The sequence below is a fragment of the Canis lupus genome, chromosome 21 (assembly GCF_011100685.1).
Source record: "Canis lupus familiaris isolate Mischka breed German Shepherd chromosome 21, alternate assembly UU_Cfam_GSD_1.0, whole genome shotgun sequence".
Classification (NCBI taxonomy): domain Eukaryota; kingdom Metazoa; phylum Chordata; class Mammalia; order Carnivora; family Canidae; genus Canis; species Canis lupus.
In genome coordinates this window covers 23,868,144-23,883,820 of record NC_049242.1, presented here as the reverse complement: position 1 = coordinate 23,883,820, position 15,677 = coordinate 23,868,144, and the positions used below count along the sequence as shown (strand labels likewise).

At 38.8% G+C, this 15,677-nt stretch overlaps 1 protein-coding gene across 7 annotated transcripts in view; it reads left to right on the top strand.

Moving 5' to 3' along the window:
* Positions 1–14,862, top strand: part of POLD3 (DNA polymerase delta 3, accessory subunit) — a 51,043-nt gene extending 36,181 nt beyond the window's left edge. For all 7 annotated transcript variants that reach the window (XM_038568642.1, XM_038568640.1, XM_038568639.1 and 4 more), the window contains exons 9-12: positions 1,285–1,397; positions 7,279–7,391; positions 8,769–8,844; positions 14,357–14,862. In XM_038568642.1, coding sequence (XP_038424570.1) covers positions 1,285–1,397; positions 7,279–7,391; positions 8,769–8,844; positions 14,357–14,559 — 505 coding nt within the window. In that variant the 3' untranslated portion in view covers positions 14,560–14,862. The remainder of the gene's footprint in view (positions 1–1,284; positions 1,398–7,278; positions 7,392–8,768; positions 8,845–14,356) is intronic.
* Positions 14,863–15,677: the final 815 nt, after the last annotated feature.

The window sequence follows — 15,677 nt, the reverse complement described above, 5'->3', positions numbered from 1 at the left end:
TCTTTATCAGATTTCAGTATCAAAGTTATGCTAGCCTCATAAAATTAGTTGGGAGCAGTGTCCTTCTGTTTTCTGAAAGAGTATAAGATATACATTATTTTTTTTTTTCGTTAAAGGTTTGATAAAATTCACCAGTGAATCCGAGCCCAGAGTTTTCTTTGTGGGAAGGTTTATTTTATTTATTTGATTTTTAAAAATAGAGCTATTCAAATTTTCTTGTTTCTTGTTGGGTCAGTTTTGCTTATCTTTTTAAAGGAATTTATTCTAAGTTGTTGAGTTTATTGCCATAAAGTTCCTAATACAGCTTTATTCTTTGAGTATCTGTAGAATCTGTACTTATCACTACAGATTCCTTCATTTTTTCATTCCTAATATTGGCAATATATAGTTTTGTCTTCTTCTAATCAGGGTTATAAAAGGGTTTATTAAATTTATTAATCGTTAGCCCCAAAATAACAATTTTTGGCTTTAATTTTTTCTATTTTATTTCATTGATTTCTGCTCTTTGTTATTTTTTCTTACTCATTTGGCGTTTAATTTGTTTTTTTTTTCTAGCTTGAGTTAGAAAGGTAAATTGATATTTAAAGTTACATAAGAAGTAAGTTACTTGAAGATAAAAACTATGTCTCATACATATTTGAGTAGTGTGATAGAGTATCCAGAGGAGCTAACTAATGTCAAGATAGAGTCTAGGTTTTTATTATGTCATTAGAATCACCTTAAGGTCTTAAGTCTATACCTTTGCCCATATTTCTCTTTAAAATATTTATCTCCCTTTTTTATCTGATACACTTCCACTTAGCTTTCAGTTTTCAAATAAGAGTTTTGTCCCATAGCATTTTATTCATCCAGTAATATTTATCACATTGTCTCCTGTGTATTGGTTTTTATTTCTCTTGCCAGAGCTTCTTGAGAACAGTATTTTCTTCATCTTTCATCCTCGGTGTTTAGCAAAGAGCCTCTGTATACGTAGTAGCTGCTTATTTAATGCTTGTTGAATGATTGAAATGCCAATAGAAGTAAGAAGGAATTTGTAGTGATTCTTTATGAATTGGTGAGTAGCTTCTAATGATCTATATAGAGAGCTAGAAAAATGTTTAATTCTGGTCACCCCATGAAGAGACTAGGTTGTCAACAGTATATCCTTAAAAAGAATCCTTATTAGTCTACTTTGACTCTTCTGTCTTCTGGAATTAAGACCATGAGTTATGAAGCAAGACTCATAATAGCATATAAATACTCATATTTTTATTTTGTGTAACATGCTTAATTTTTCCTGAATAGTAACAGGGGGAAGCGAGTGGAGTTATCTGATGATGAAACAAAAGAAACTGAAAATATGAAGAAAAAGAGGAGAAGAATCAAACTTCCTGAGTCTGATAGCAGTGAAGATGAAGGTGAGCATTGCTATTAATTTTTGGCTAATGGGATTGTCTCAGTCAGGCTGCTATAACAAAAATACCACACACTGGATAGCTTAAATAAGACAAATTTGTTCCTCACAGTTCTGAAGACTGAGAAATCCAAAATCAAGGCACTGTCTGATGTGTAGTTCTGGATGAGGAGCTCTCTTCCTACTTTGTAGGATACCTTCTTGCCATATCTTCACGTGGTAGAGAGAGAAATCCTCTCTCTTATATGGACAGTAATCTCATTCCATTAATTACTTCCCCCACGGCCTCACCTCTAGATAACATCACTTTAAGGATTAGAGCTTCAGCATATGAATTTTGGGGAGCACAAACATTCAGTCCGTAACAGGAGTCAATTCTTATGATGCTCAGGGAGTTAAGAAGTAATTTATTATAGATCACAGTAACAGTAGCAATCCTAGTTTTGTGAGACATATAGCACCATTAAAGTCTCCATTAGCCTTTTGACCAGAACTGTCATTTTCTGGTAATGTGCCAAAATAACAAATATGAAAGAGAATAAGGATTATTATTATATATATTATCAAAGACCTTTTCTCTTTAGAAAATGAAATGGGGATATGCTTTTGGCCAACTTCATGTCAGTCTTTTAAAATGGGTAATATGGTAGGCATCAAGGGTGGAGGTGGTACAGTGGTGTTCTGCACCACATAAGTATAACTGTGCTAAGATTAAAAATCTATAGTTCATTGTTGAAAGGGAACCATAAACCCTTTCAGTTTCAGGCTGTGGGCTCTATTTTAAGATAAATAGAATAAGGACAAGATTCTTACCTGGAAAATTAATGTGCCTTTTCAAAGAATATCAAGTATTCTAATACCAAGATCTCTTCCCAAAGAGTGTAAATGTGTAAATGAAGGTGTAAAGAAAGAATAGGCTGCTATGGAGAAAGATGCCTTGGTTGAACTGATACGCCAGATGACTTCTACCCTGCTTTGAGAACAGTGATGAAAAGCTTGAGTTTCTGTAATCAGTTCTCCATGATTTTTTGCCATGCTGGGTATAAAAGATTTTGAGGGGTTAGAGAAATCTAAATCTAGTCCAAAGGAATTCAGCAAAAGGTACAAAGACAAACTGATGCTAAAAGAGATTAAAGAAGAATAACAAATATGGAAAAAAAAAACTGTTCTGCTGTTGTGGGACGAAATAAACTGGCTAGACTCTACTCTTACCAGAAACTGCTGGAAGATCTGAAAATGGCAGAGGAGGCTTCCCCAAAGCAACTCAGCAACGGTATATGTACAAATGAGTGAAAAACCAAATTGTATAAACAAATGACTGTAATGCAAAAGAGATGAACAGACCTAAGAAATTACACAAGGAAATTAAATCTGTGATAGAGGTACATCTTTGACTCTTCAATGGATTTAGATCCTAATAGCCATGCTTACATGTTGGAGGTTATAGGCTTTTTTTATTAATTTAAATTCAATTGCCAACATATAACACCCAGTGCTCATCCCATCAAGTGCCCTCCTTAGTGCATGTCACCCATGGAGTTTATGGCCTTTGATATCCTGTGAGAGGTATAGTGCCTACCAGAGCTGTGATTATTTAATGACTTTGGAATAGGTAGAAATAGGGCATTGTGAGCATCCCAGAGCGACAGTTGCTATATACTCATTGCATGTGCTTTATCAAAATGCTTTAACCAAGACTACTGAAAAGAAGATACCCAAACATGTGGATGCAACAAGAACCATCAAGAAACATTCTGACTAGTTAAGAATTATGGAGAAATGGAGGCAACTCCATGCAGATACATGGGGAAAATAATTAGGAAGTAACAGAGATATGTGCTAATTGGAATAGTCTTCCCTATTTCAACCAGGAAAAGGCCTTGGGGAAGATTCTGGAAGAGTCTTTCAAGCCAGCAGCCTAATGTACTAGAAAAGGTAAACTAGATACTTTCGTGAAAGGAGTCACCTCTAAGTCAAGGAATTACTGTGGTTAAGCACTCATTATGTACTTCTGAAATATCTCTGTAGTTCTGATCCTTAGCCCACAAAAATAGTACCTGTGGGTGATTAGAAATATGAGTGGGGCTATTAGTTTGGAAAGAAGAGAGAAGAAATGTGATAGAAGTGGATAACCCATAATAATAGATAATATAGGGACGCCTGGGTGGCTCAGTGGTTTAGCACCGCCTTTGACCCAGGGCGTGATCATGGAGTCCCGGGATCAAGTCCCGCATCGGGCTTCCTACATGGAGCCTGCTTCTCCCTCTGCCAATGTCTCTGCCTCTTTCTCTCTCTATGTCTCTCATGAATAAATAAATAAAATCTTTAAAAAATAATAAGACTATAGATGAGAGGCTCAGATTTTTTATCTAGAAAAGATAATTAGGATCTGACTAAATACATAAACCTTTGCCATTTTATTCCTGAATTGTTTGTCTCAAAGCCAATGGGCTTTTATTTTAAACCTTCACATAGTCTCTAACCTATTACCATTTTATTACCAGTATATACTATTCAGTATGCTGACTTCAGCTAGAAATTAGTAGATGAGCAACAGGAGTAAGGGAAATGGCAGAGACTTTGGAGTCAAACAGACCTGGGTTTAAATCTTACCTCTGCCACTTACTGTGTGACTTTAGGCAGATTGTTTAATTTCTCCACTTCCTTGTTTCCCTATCTCTAAATTGAGGATGTTATCGCACACTGTGTAGGTTTTTTATGAACATCAAGTAAGATACATCAACAGTGCCAGGACAGTGGTTGATATAGCAGGTTTTCTTACAGTTCACCCCACTTTTTCTATGGAGGTGTTCTGTAAGTGCTAAACAATAATAAGTCTCTTAGAAATTCTGTTCAACTTCATCTTTAACTACTCAGGGGACTTTTCCTTTGTTTCTCTTCATGGCAGTCATAGCACCTTTAGCAATTCTACGTACTCTGTTTATAAAGCAAGAGAGGCCAGACCCAGAAAGAAATCACATTAAGAGTAATGTCCACATTGCTAGAAAGAAATAGGTTTAACTGATATGTTTAAGTTTTTGCTGACATTTTCAGTTTTTGCAAATTGCTTATGGAGAATGTTAAGCAAATGACCTTCCTCTTTTTAGAGTCATATAAATAGTTTAAAAAATTTCCTAGGAACCTATGACTGATTTCCAGGAATTGTAATTATCTCTCTCTGCCATAGAACTCATTGATTAAACAGTGATTACATTGCTGGATCCCTGAAATTAGTTTTACCACAGTTCTTATTCTGCCCCGATAAAGGTTGCTTTCCTGGGGTAAGTGTTAGCATTTACCATCTGAGTACCTTTTCATCTGAAGGGCTGCAAATTCATTACAAATATTTTTAAAATACACTAATGTAAAACATTCCTTATGCTTATGTCTCTAAAAATATATCAAGGGAGAATGCCCTGATGGTAAAAACTAAAGTAGATAAACATGGGTTATAGCATATGAATGTGGCCAAATTTTTAAAAATCTTTGAATCTCAGGTAAATAAAATAATGGAAATAGTGATTTTTGTTGGGTTATTATGAAAATGAATGATTAATGTTTGTAAAGCCCAGAAGATTCTAGTTGTTTTCCCCATCCTTCCTTCCTTAAAATATTTTACTTAAAAGATTTTCTTAAAGTGAGACACAATTTGAAAAATTAAATAAAATAGAAGTTTTGTAATAGATAGTAACCTTTCCTGTCTGACTCATCTAATTGACTGATGCTTCTCTTGTCGACTTTTCTCCCATCTGCCTTCCATCTTCTGGGAATTTGTTGAAAATTCTTATTCATTACAAGTTCCTGGCTCTCTCTTTTCTCTTCCCTGTTATAGTGGGGATAGGGGTGGAGGGGCAGGTTCACAGCATTTCATTCCTTTGCCATCACCATCATTGTAATGATTCTCTTTTGGGGGATGTGGGAAGGGAGAGGGACGTTTATGCTGACTCTTCTTTGACCCAGAAGCCCCTCATCCCAAATTTAGTTCAGAAAATGATTGTTTTCCTTTATTAAAAATACTGTGTTCAGTGCCAGGGGAATTGTGGTGTCTCTGCCTCTATGGAGGTTAGAGTCAGAGGGGGAGCTAGATAAACAAACAGTTCCATACAGTGTCGTGAGAGGGGTCTTAGAGGGTGCCACTAGGATTAAGTGTTTTTGTGGTTACTGAAGTGGAAATAGAATTAAAACTAAATTTATTACTGTGAGTACTCTGGATTCCTTTTCTTTGGCTTCCTCACTGTGTAAACTTTCCTCCTGCCCCTGTAAAACATGTGACACAGTTTTCTTAATTGCTATACCTTTAGAAAAATAGAAGCTTGGTTCTGTTATTTGACTTTGCTCTTGCTTACTTGAGCTCCTGTCATGTTCTCTAGCTTCCCACAGCTGGGTTGCTAGCTGGACCACTTTCCTCATATGTTTCTGACTCTTGCTTCCCAGAGCTTATAAAGTTTTGGGGCCCATTTCATACTGAAGTGTATAATTTATTGTTTCATTCTGGCTCTTGTTGTACTTCACCTCTTTAGGTCATTTGGCCTTGAACCCTCCAGTGTCATAATTTTTAACACTGACCTAATCAGTTGGGAGAATTTCAGATCCAAGACTTGTGCTAAGAATTTGAATACAGCCAGGAGATTCAGGGAGCAGGTGAGGCTAAGCAGCTACCCAGTCTTTTTACCAGCAATTTCTTTGTGATGATTAAGCAATAGGTCAGCTGAGGATTTTCACTTCCTCTCTCATGGACTTTATACAAGACCAGTATTTCTGGAACTGTTCCGGAATGGTGGGATCCTTCTGGTGATTCTCTCTCTTCTCGGGTGATACCACTTCCAGGTCAATATTTCTTTCCTAAAAGTGTTCTTTCCTGCCAATCTCACTGTAGGAGAACAGTGTACCAAAATTACTAGAAATAATTGCCCTATACAATATTGAGCCAGTTTAAGTTGTTAGAATTATAATTGTGAATATTTCAAAGTGGTTTTTCTTCTAAAGTTTATGCTCTTAAAGTCAGCTGGGAATTTTTGATCTAACATGTTAGGTGATTGCAAATAATCTTTATATCACAGTCCCAAAGACTGTGATATAACCCGAGCATGGAATATTTGGTATAATCCGAGCATTATATCCACTTAAAGAAAATGTCTGCCCTTAATGGTGAGGCAACACAGGATAGTTGGGATAGTAAGGCTGTGGCATCAGACTGACTGAGGTTGAAAACCTCTTGCCTCAATTACAAGCTCTGTGATCTTGGCAAGTTAATTAACCTCTTTGAATCTCTTTTTACTCAACTGTAATGTGTGAATAATAATATTTGTCTCTTAGGGTTGTTGTGAGAAAAAATGAAATACAAGCGGAATACATGACACATGTACATGATCAACAGATATTTGTAAAACAACTTTATATCCTGACTTTCCTGTAAAGTAAAAAGTTTAGATAAGATGATCTCTAAGGTATATTCCAGCTTTAGTAATTCTTAATTCTCTCGTTTTCTTTGTATAAAATTAAGAAAATGTGTTTCTTTTTTTTTTTTTTTTTTAAAGATTTATCTATCTATTCCAAGGAGAGAAGGAGACAGAGAGTGAGCAGGGGAAGGGGCAGAGGGAAAGAATCTTCAGGCAGAGACCCAGAGGGAGCTCCATCCCACAACCCATGAGATCATGACCTGAGCTAAAACCAAGAGTCGGACACTTAACTGACTGAGCTACCTAGATGCCTGAAGAAAAAGTGTATTTTAAAGATATATAACTGCAGAGCCCTTGGTTGTCATGAATTACTGCTTGCAAAATGTCTTTTGTTGGATGTGGAAGTTTAAAAAGCCACTGGAGAAGGTATTGTACCACATAGTACCACAGCTCTCTCTCTTATCTAAGCTTATTTCATTATTTCAGTTATAGCAGATTCTCCTGGGGATTATGAAGCTGAGTCACCATCCCCACCTCCTCCTCCTTCTCCACCTCCTGAACCAGTGCCAAAGACTGAGCCAGAGCCTCCTTCCGTCAAGGTAAAACTGTACTGGGATGGTTGCCTTTCCATCTGTCCTTTGTCTCCCAAGGATCTGAAACTCCTTTGCTGAATCAGATGCTGCTGTACATTTCACAGATACCAGTAGAGGGCTCTTGTCTCATTTTGCTCTTCTGTAGGTACTATAGACTGGCATTCCCTCTCTTCTCACCTGAAGTGAGAGTTTGGCTAAAGGGGCAGAATCCTAGGAAGGTTGCAGAGGTCAGGCCTGGGAGTTTTGTTTTTCATGACTTCTAGCATCAGGACTGCTGTGCTACCCAACTCCTGTTGAAATTGTGCAAAATAAGGTCTTGCTTGCAACTTATATACATTTATTGCTCTTCATGAACTCTCCTGGAACAGGGCAAGGTGAGAAAAGCTGGTAACAAATGGGGAAATACAGTTTTGAATGATCTTCAACTGCACCTTGTCTGTATCTATTAGTGTAGATAATGAAGAGTTGAGGAAAGGGGTGCTAACAAGTTTTTTTTTTTTTCCCCTTTTATGACTATTAGTTTTCCTTAATTATATTAAGACTGTTATTTAAATTTTGCACTGATTTATTCATTAGCTGAAGAGAAAATGGATAAAAGACCAGTGAAGATGAAAGGAAATTGATACTAGTAATAACCTATGTGAGACTAAATTAGATGGAGGCAATGTTGCAGTGTCGAGGCTGAAATAGCAAGTATCTACAGCAAGGGGGGGATGCCTTGGAGACCTCTCATGTGGTTTAGGGGCCTTCCCTTTTGCTCCCATAATGTCTGCCACCGCCCTCCATTAAAGACCTTACCACAGTGAACTGCGGAGGTCTGTTTGTCTTATTTCTCTCCCCGACTGAGTCCTTGTCCTATTGGTCTTTTCAGCCATGGGGCCGACACTACTCAACCAAAGTTTGTTGACTGAATGAACAGTTTTGTTGTTGTTTTTTAGATTTTTGAATTTATTGATGAGAGACAACAGAGAGAGGCAGAGACATAGGAAGAGGGAGGAGAAGCAGGCTCCATGCAGAGTGCCCAATGTGGGACTCGATCCTGGGACTTCAGGATCACACCCTGAGCCAAAAGGCAGAAGCTCAACTATTGAGCACCCAGGCATCCCCAAATGAACATAGTTCTTTGCTGAATGTGCTTCTCATCTCATAAACAATTAAACATCCAGCTTGCGTGTATAAGAACAGAACTTGTCTGAGTGGTAGGACTAGTCCTGAAAGGAAATGGGTAGAGTTCCTCATTCAACTTTTTATCATCATGGAATAAATATTTGGAGAGTGATTGTTATAGATTAAAAAGCTTTTGTTATTCTTCTCTATAGATTAATTGGTTGGCTGGATGTTGTAACCTCTGATCTCCCTGTGATTTTTTTTTTTTTTTTAAAGAGCTCAAGTGGAGAAAAAAGAAAACGAAAACGGGTGCTGAAATCAAAAACCTTTGTGGATGAGGAAGGCTGCATAGGTAAGAGTTTTTGGCTCCAAATCTAGAGATAGAGCTATTACTGTAAAGAGGCTTCGTAATCTCATACAGAGCAGTGCTCCTTGAACTTGAGTGTGCACATGACTCATCCCTAAGTGAGGCCGTGCTGCTGGTCTGTGGCACACACTCTGAGTAGCAGAGTATAGAGAACACTACAACTAAAGTCAGGACGTGGGTCCTTATTTGGGCCGTATGCTATAGAAATGAGCTTTGAGATCTTGAATGAAAGTCACATCACCTCTGGTGGGGAGTTTCTTGATCTATGGAATGGATGTAAAATATCCATTTTTTATGTGTATGTGGAGTTGTGAAGATGCAGATGAAGAAACATTTAAAAACCACTTTTGGGGCACCTGGGTGGCTCGGTCGGTTGAGCGTCTGACTCTTGATTTTGGCTTAGGTCATGATCCTAGGGTCATAAGATCGAGATTGGTATCAGGTTCCCTGTTTAGCAGGGAGTCTGCTGGAGATTCTTTCCTTCTGCCCCTCCCCACACCTGCTCGTTCTCCGTGTATGTGTGTGTGTGTGTGTGTTGTGTGTGTGTCAAATCTTTAAAAAAAACACACACACACTTTCAAGGTGGAAATAGTACCAACCTAAGATGTTACAGACGTTGAGAAACTTTTTTTACAATGGTTGTTTTATACATTTGAACAGTGGAAAAGAAGCCCCACAGATGATGAGACTCTGAAGAGAGTCAAGAGTCTTCTTGGTATTTTGTCCCATTTGTTCTACAGAGGGGTTTGACTCTTCCACATCACTTCCTTTGTTTCCTGTTTGTAAGTCACAGGCTTTCTATGGTGACCTAGAGAGGTATTAGAATTTAGACTTTGAGTTATAAGTGATTCTCCAGCCATTGCTTAAGCTTATCTTACCCTTCCCTAGTTGAGCCAAGTTTCTGTGGGCCTTTCACCATGCAACCTCCAGTCCTGGTGCTGTCTTTCTCTGTTTAGAGAAGGTTGTGGGCTTAGGCTCCTGAACCTCTTATAAGTTGGCTAACTCATAATTGTAGTTTCTCCCTTCCTTTGGCACTTGCTCTCCTAAAGTATTTTTTCCCTTTCTTGATTTTCCTTTTCTGGTTCAAAACTTACATCCTAAAAAGATTGATCAACTCCAAAGAATCCACTTTTTCTAGGATATGTAGTTGTGAGAACTAGTGTGAGCTCCATCTCATTGTTCCCCCACCTCCCACCCCTCTGAAAAGGCCTGTGCTGTTTTAATCGTAGCAGATGATCAGGGAATAAAATTCCTTACATGTGGAAATTTGTCTTTTCAGTGCCAAATTTTTTGTGAGCCTGTGAATTCTGGACTTTGAGCAGGGTTGGATTTTTGGTTTTTCGTTCTGTTTGGTTTTGTCTGCTTTCAGTCTTTTGATAGTATATTCTCAGGCCTTTTTTTTTGTTTGTTTGACTATTGGTGATATTATATATATTTACTATTGAAATTCTTATTTTTCTTTTCTTTTAAATTTAAGAGGACAAAAGGCTCAGTGCCAGTTTTTTCCTCCTTCTACCCCAAAAGAAAAACGTGAGATATATCATTGTGAGCATTCACTGGGAGTTTGTGGCTAATTACCTATTGCTTTGTTCAAAACAGTACTCAAGTTTGGGCCAGGTATGGGATGTGGGCTTTTTGCACTCCTGTCTCCAGACAGGACTATAAAGAGCCTTGGATGCAACAAAGAAAACTGTGCTCACATAGCACTTTTTTTTTTTTTTTTTTTTTAAAGTTTTTAGTCCAAACTCAACCAATGAATCTTGGCTCCTGTTACCAACAAAGGAGTTGTGCTTTCCTCTCTCTGTTTGGACTATTCCAAGTGTACCGGCATAGGGGGCTTGCCCTGTCCTATGTTGGATCAGAGTTGGTATGGGGGTTTTAAAAACTGATCTTTCCCTTTTTGTGATTTTGCTGCAGGGACTAGGGATTTGAGCCCCTGAGATAAGTTTGGGGTAGACTTCTGGATGAGGTGGATTTCCAAGAGCAAAACGTTTGAATGGAGAATAATTCTGATATTACCCACATTAATTGGGTTGTCTTGTGGCAGCATAGACCAGTTGCATGTTATTCAGTTAAAATAAAATAAAAGTTCTATATCTTTAAGTTGAAATCTCCTTTGTCTTGTAATTTGAAATAACTACAGCTTTCAATATAGAAATCCTTCTTTTAGCTCTCGGTGTATACCACATGTGCTGCTTAAGAAACTTTGTCAGTGTTGCCCTCACTGGTTTTTAACAACCCCCCCGCCAAGCAATGCATTGCACAGATTGGCAATGAGACAACCAGTGGTTTCAGTAATAAGTAATGAAATAATGAGCTAATTGATTTTAGAGTTTAATATTATAGACCTGCTGCCATTTGAATACAAAATACAGCTTATGAAGGAGCAAGTCTTACGCTAACAACTACTAGTAAGTTGTTTCTTTTCTATATCTGCATGTGACTCTCATACTTTCCTAATTGAAGATACTGAGTAAATAGTAGCTCATAAGTTTGTTCCAATAATCTTTTCAATTTGTCTATAAGATGGTGGTAGTGTTCAGGGATCATAATTGCTGAACCTATAGGTATGCCATGGGAATTCCTTAAGTATCTTAGTGCAACATTTCTCAAACTTGTCTAAGTATATGCATTATTTGAGGATCTTGATAAAATCTAAATTCTGATTCAAGAGGCCCTTAGGCAGGATCTGAAATTCTGCATTTCTAGTAAACTCATGGGAGGTTCTAATGCCTCTGGTCCGTGGAGCACAGTTGAGTAATAAGGCCTTAGAATACTTGTGTGTGTGCGTGTGCGTGTGCGTGTGTGTGTGTGTGTGTGTGTGTAGCACCTCTAAGTTGACAGGAATCAACAAAATGAATTCTAGGCTCTTGAAAGTAATGACAGATCCTAAAAACTCTTAAGGAGGGAATCATTAATTATTCAACCTTAGTGGGATTAGATGGGTACAGAGAAAGGAAGCTCCACTGCCAACAGCCAGTTTACCTCTAATATGACTTTCCCATTATGAGGGGGAAAAATAGCATGGAGGGGTACTTGCCCTAAGATTACTAGGTGCATCCGTACTTTCTGTGAGGCAGTGTTACCCCATTTTACAGGGGAGGAAAGAACAGTGATTGTCAAAGTGTGGTCCCCAGACCAGCAGCACCAGCATTCCCTGAGAACGTGTTAGAAAAGTGAATTCTCAGGCAGCCCGGGTGGCTCAGCAGTTTAGTGTCCCCTTCAGCCCAGGGCCTGATCCCGGAGACCCGGGATAGAGTCCCACATCAGGCTCCCTCTGCCTTTGTCTCTACCTCTCTCTCTCTCTCTCATAAATAAATAAAATTTAAAAAAAAAGAAAAGCGAATTCTCAGTTCTATCCCTGACCTACTGAATCTGAAACTCTGGAAATACAGTCCAGCAATCTGTTTGAACAAGCCCTGTAGGTGATCCTGATGCACATCAGAAGTTTGAGAATATATAAGTGACAGACTGATACTAGTTCTTTTTTTTTTTTTTTTTTTGGCAGAAGGACACACTTTATTGAGCCCCTCAAGCCTAGTTCCAGACTGATACTAAAATGCAGACATGTTTGATTCCAAAGCCACTGCCTCTAGAACAATTTGACTTGTATCAAATTGTATATATTTTATTAAATATATTTATTATATATAATAAATAAATTTATTAAATATAAATTTATTAAATATAAATAAAAATATAAATTAAATATAAATTGTATATTTTATTAAAAAGAACAATCAATAATTGATTAGGAGCACCTGCGTGGTTCAGTTGGTTAAGTGTCTGCCTTCAACTTGGGTCATGAATCTGGGGTCTTGGGCTCGAGTTCTGCGTTGGGCTCCCTGCTTGGTGGGGAGTCTGCTCTCTCCCTCTCCCATTGCCCCTCTCCCCCCGCATGTTCTCTCTCTCTTTCAAATAAATAAAATCTTTTAAAAAAATAAATAATTGGGACACCTGGGTGGCTCAGCAGTTAAAGCATCTGCCTAGGGGATCCCTGGGTGGCTCAGCCTGCCTTTGGCCCAGGGCGGGATCCTGGAGTCCTGGGATGGAGTCCCACGTTGGGCTCCCAGCATGGAGCCTGCTTCCCCCACCTCCTGTCTCTCTCTCTCTCTCTCTCTCAGTGTGTGTGTCTATCATGAATAAATAAATAAATCTTAAAAAAAAAAAATCTGCCTTTAGCTCAGGGTGTGATCCTGGGGTCCTGGGATCGAGTCCCACATCAGGCTTCCTGCATGGAGCTGCTTTTTCTTCTGCCTGTGTCTCTGCCTTCCCGTCTCTCTCTCTCTCATATAAATAAAATCTTTATAAAAATTAATTAATTAAGTGCTTGAACCTATTATTGTTCTTTAAGTGGAAAAATACCTTTCACTTCAATTGTTTGAGCATTTATTATGCATATTAGGTTACTGTGTTCAACCAAGAGGAGATGTTTTCCCTTATTGCTTCTCTTCAACCTCTGGCTGCAGCCATTAAGGCTGAGAAAGAATTTAGAGGTTAATACAACTGGTTATACAGCTGCTGCAGCTCTCTCAAGTCACAGGAAGGTGGCATTGTACTGTTTGGTTTGTGTACCACAGTAATACTAAAGAGACCCTCATCAGTCTGACCTCATTGTTGGAAGTTATTGCTTGTGCCCTTTTCAGCTTCTTTGTACTGACTGCTCACTGATATACTTCTTTTCAAAGTTTTCCTTTGGGGAGGGGTCAGTGAATTTTATTGATGTAAGAGAAGGCAAAATATGCCTTTGGCTGATAGGGAGTTAAAAGAATTGGTAACTTTGGTTTCTCATTTTATTATTGTCCTTACTTAAAACTATCAAGTTTGTCCTATGATTGAATTTGCTTGGGGCAGTTAACTTTATGATGTAGACCACTGCTAAGTCTTGGGTCATTCAGACCTAAGAATCAAACAATTGAGTAATCTATAATTCTTTGTACTTGGGATATACAGAGTGGGTGATATCAGGATAGAACTAGCCAGGAGGGTCCATGACTGTGCGCCCAGCTAGACAGAATGGGGACTGGCATATAGAGCAGAAATTAGGGCCAGGGAAACCAGCAGTGGACATAGGCAAGCACTGTTGGCCAGGGAAGTGAAACTGAAGAAGTCAAGGCATAGAGGTAGAAGTAGAAGTAGGTATCTGAAATATAGACAGTTCCAGTGCAGAATTTAGGAAGTTAGCTAGCATAGACCAGGACCCAAATGCAGAATTTGGGCAATTAAATGATAATGGCCCATTGAAAGGCATGGGACATAGCAGTGAGACAGTTAGGATGAATGTTGGTTCTGAGGCCATGTGAGCTCAGGATTTGTACTTCCTACCTGTGGCCGGATGTGATCTCCTGGTGGGAGAAAGCTTTGGTACCAGGTGAGCACACTCGCCTTGATCAGAGGGTCTTAGGGAATCAGAGTGAATGAGACATCTCATTCTCTTAATAGTAGTGCTCTAAATGACTTGACCCATTCCTATCCCATTTTTTCCTTCTTCTGCCAGTGACTGAAAAAGTCTATGAGAGTGAATCCTGCACAGATAGTGAAGAAGAACTTAAGATGAAGACCTCCTCCATACACAGACCCTCCACTATGACTGTGAAAAAAGAACCCAAAGAAGAACGAAAGGGCCCAAAGAAAGGGACTGCTGCTCTGGGCAAAGCCAACAGACAAGTATCCATCACCGGCTTCTTCCAGAGGAAGTGAACAGCCATCTCTGTTAGTTCTGAGGTGTGGAGTGGTCAAGGGAGAAGACCAAGGCAGAGTCTCACTTACTGTGTAAGTTCATCCTGTGCCTCACCTTGCCTGTATCAAAAGACTTCTTCCATCCTGTGAGCTTTACACTGTTTCTGGTTTTAACCAAAGGGAAAGCACCTGGAAGCAAGAGGCAAAAAGAATATTTGAGAAGCTGTTATGTGTTCTAAGGACATTTTTTTAAGCACAATCTTTGACCTGTTCTGGAGAAGAATTCACTCCAAAAATAAATTATAACAGGTTTCAGAATTATCACTGAAGCTAGTTAGTTGCTCATTCACTGGGCCCTACCTACCCTGCGCCCTGAGCACTTATGGCTCAGGAAGTATTCCTCCTTGTTCCTTTGCATTCTGTGGACTTGTGTGGGTCTTCATTTATCCCTGAAGTTTACTCGACATGTTTACCACTCCCCCTGTAACCTCTTTCCCACTACCGTACTTCTGTGTGAAGCCATTTTCTGTAAGTCTTTTAAATCTTGGTTGGACTAAAGGCTGAAACAAAAATCTCCCCGTAATCCTCTAATCCTCTCTTCCTCTGTTATAAAGTACACTGACACTTGGCTACAGACCAGCTCATTGCTTGTGTTCTCCCCCTTTCACAAAAACTCTCTGGACCTTCACTTGCAATTAGTAAGTAGGGAAAAGCCTCAGGCAGAGCACAAATAGAAATTACTTAGTGTTAGCATTGACGACAGTAGAGACCTTGCCATGCTGCTGACACAGGGCATGCTTTACACTGCTCTTTGTGATCTTTGTCTCCTCCCCTCTCCCACTCTGAATACTTAGTAAAACCCAGGCAGTGAAATGGAGTAAAATTTCTCCTTATTGAGGAACCTGAATGTTCAGAAACAGCAGTTTTCCAGGAATGTAATGAGGAAGAGATAAAGCACACATTTTTATACAGATGTTGTTCATCTGTATTTGTAACCCTCCCATTTGCCTGAAAATACAGGCTGCCCAAGAAAAGATGGAGAGATTGAGTTGTTAGTAGGACTAAACAGCTAGTAAAACATTTTCATTTGTTACTTATGGAAAATAATCTATTTCAGTAATAACTTTTAAGTGATTTCC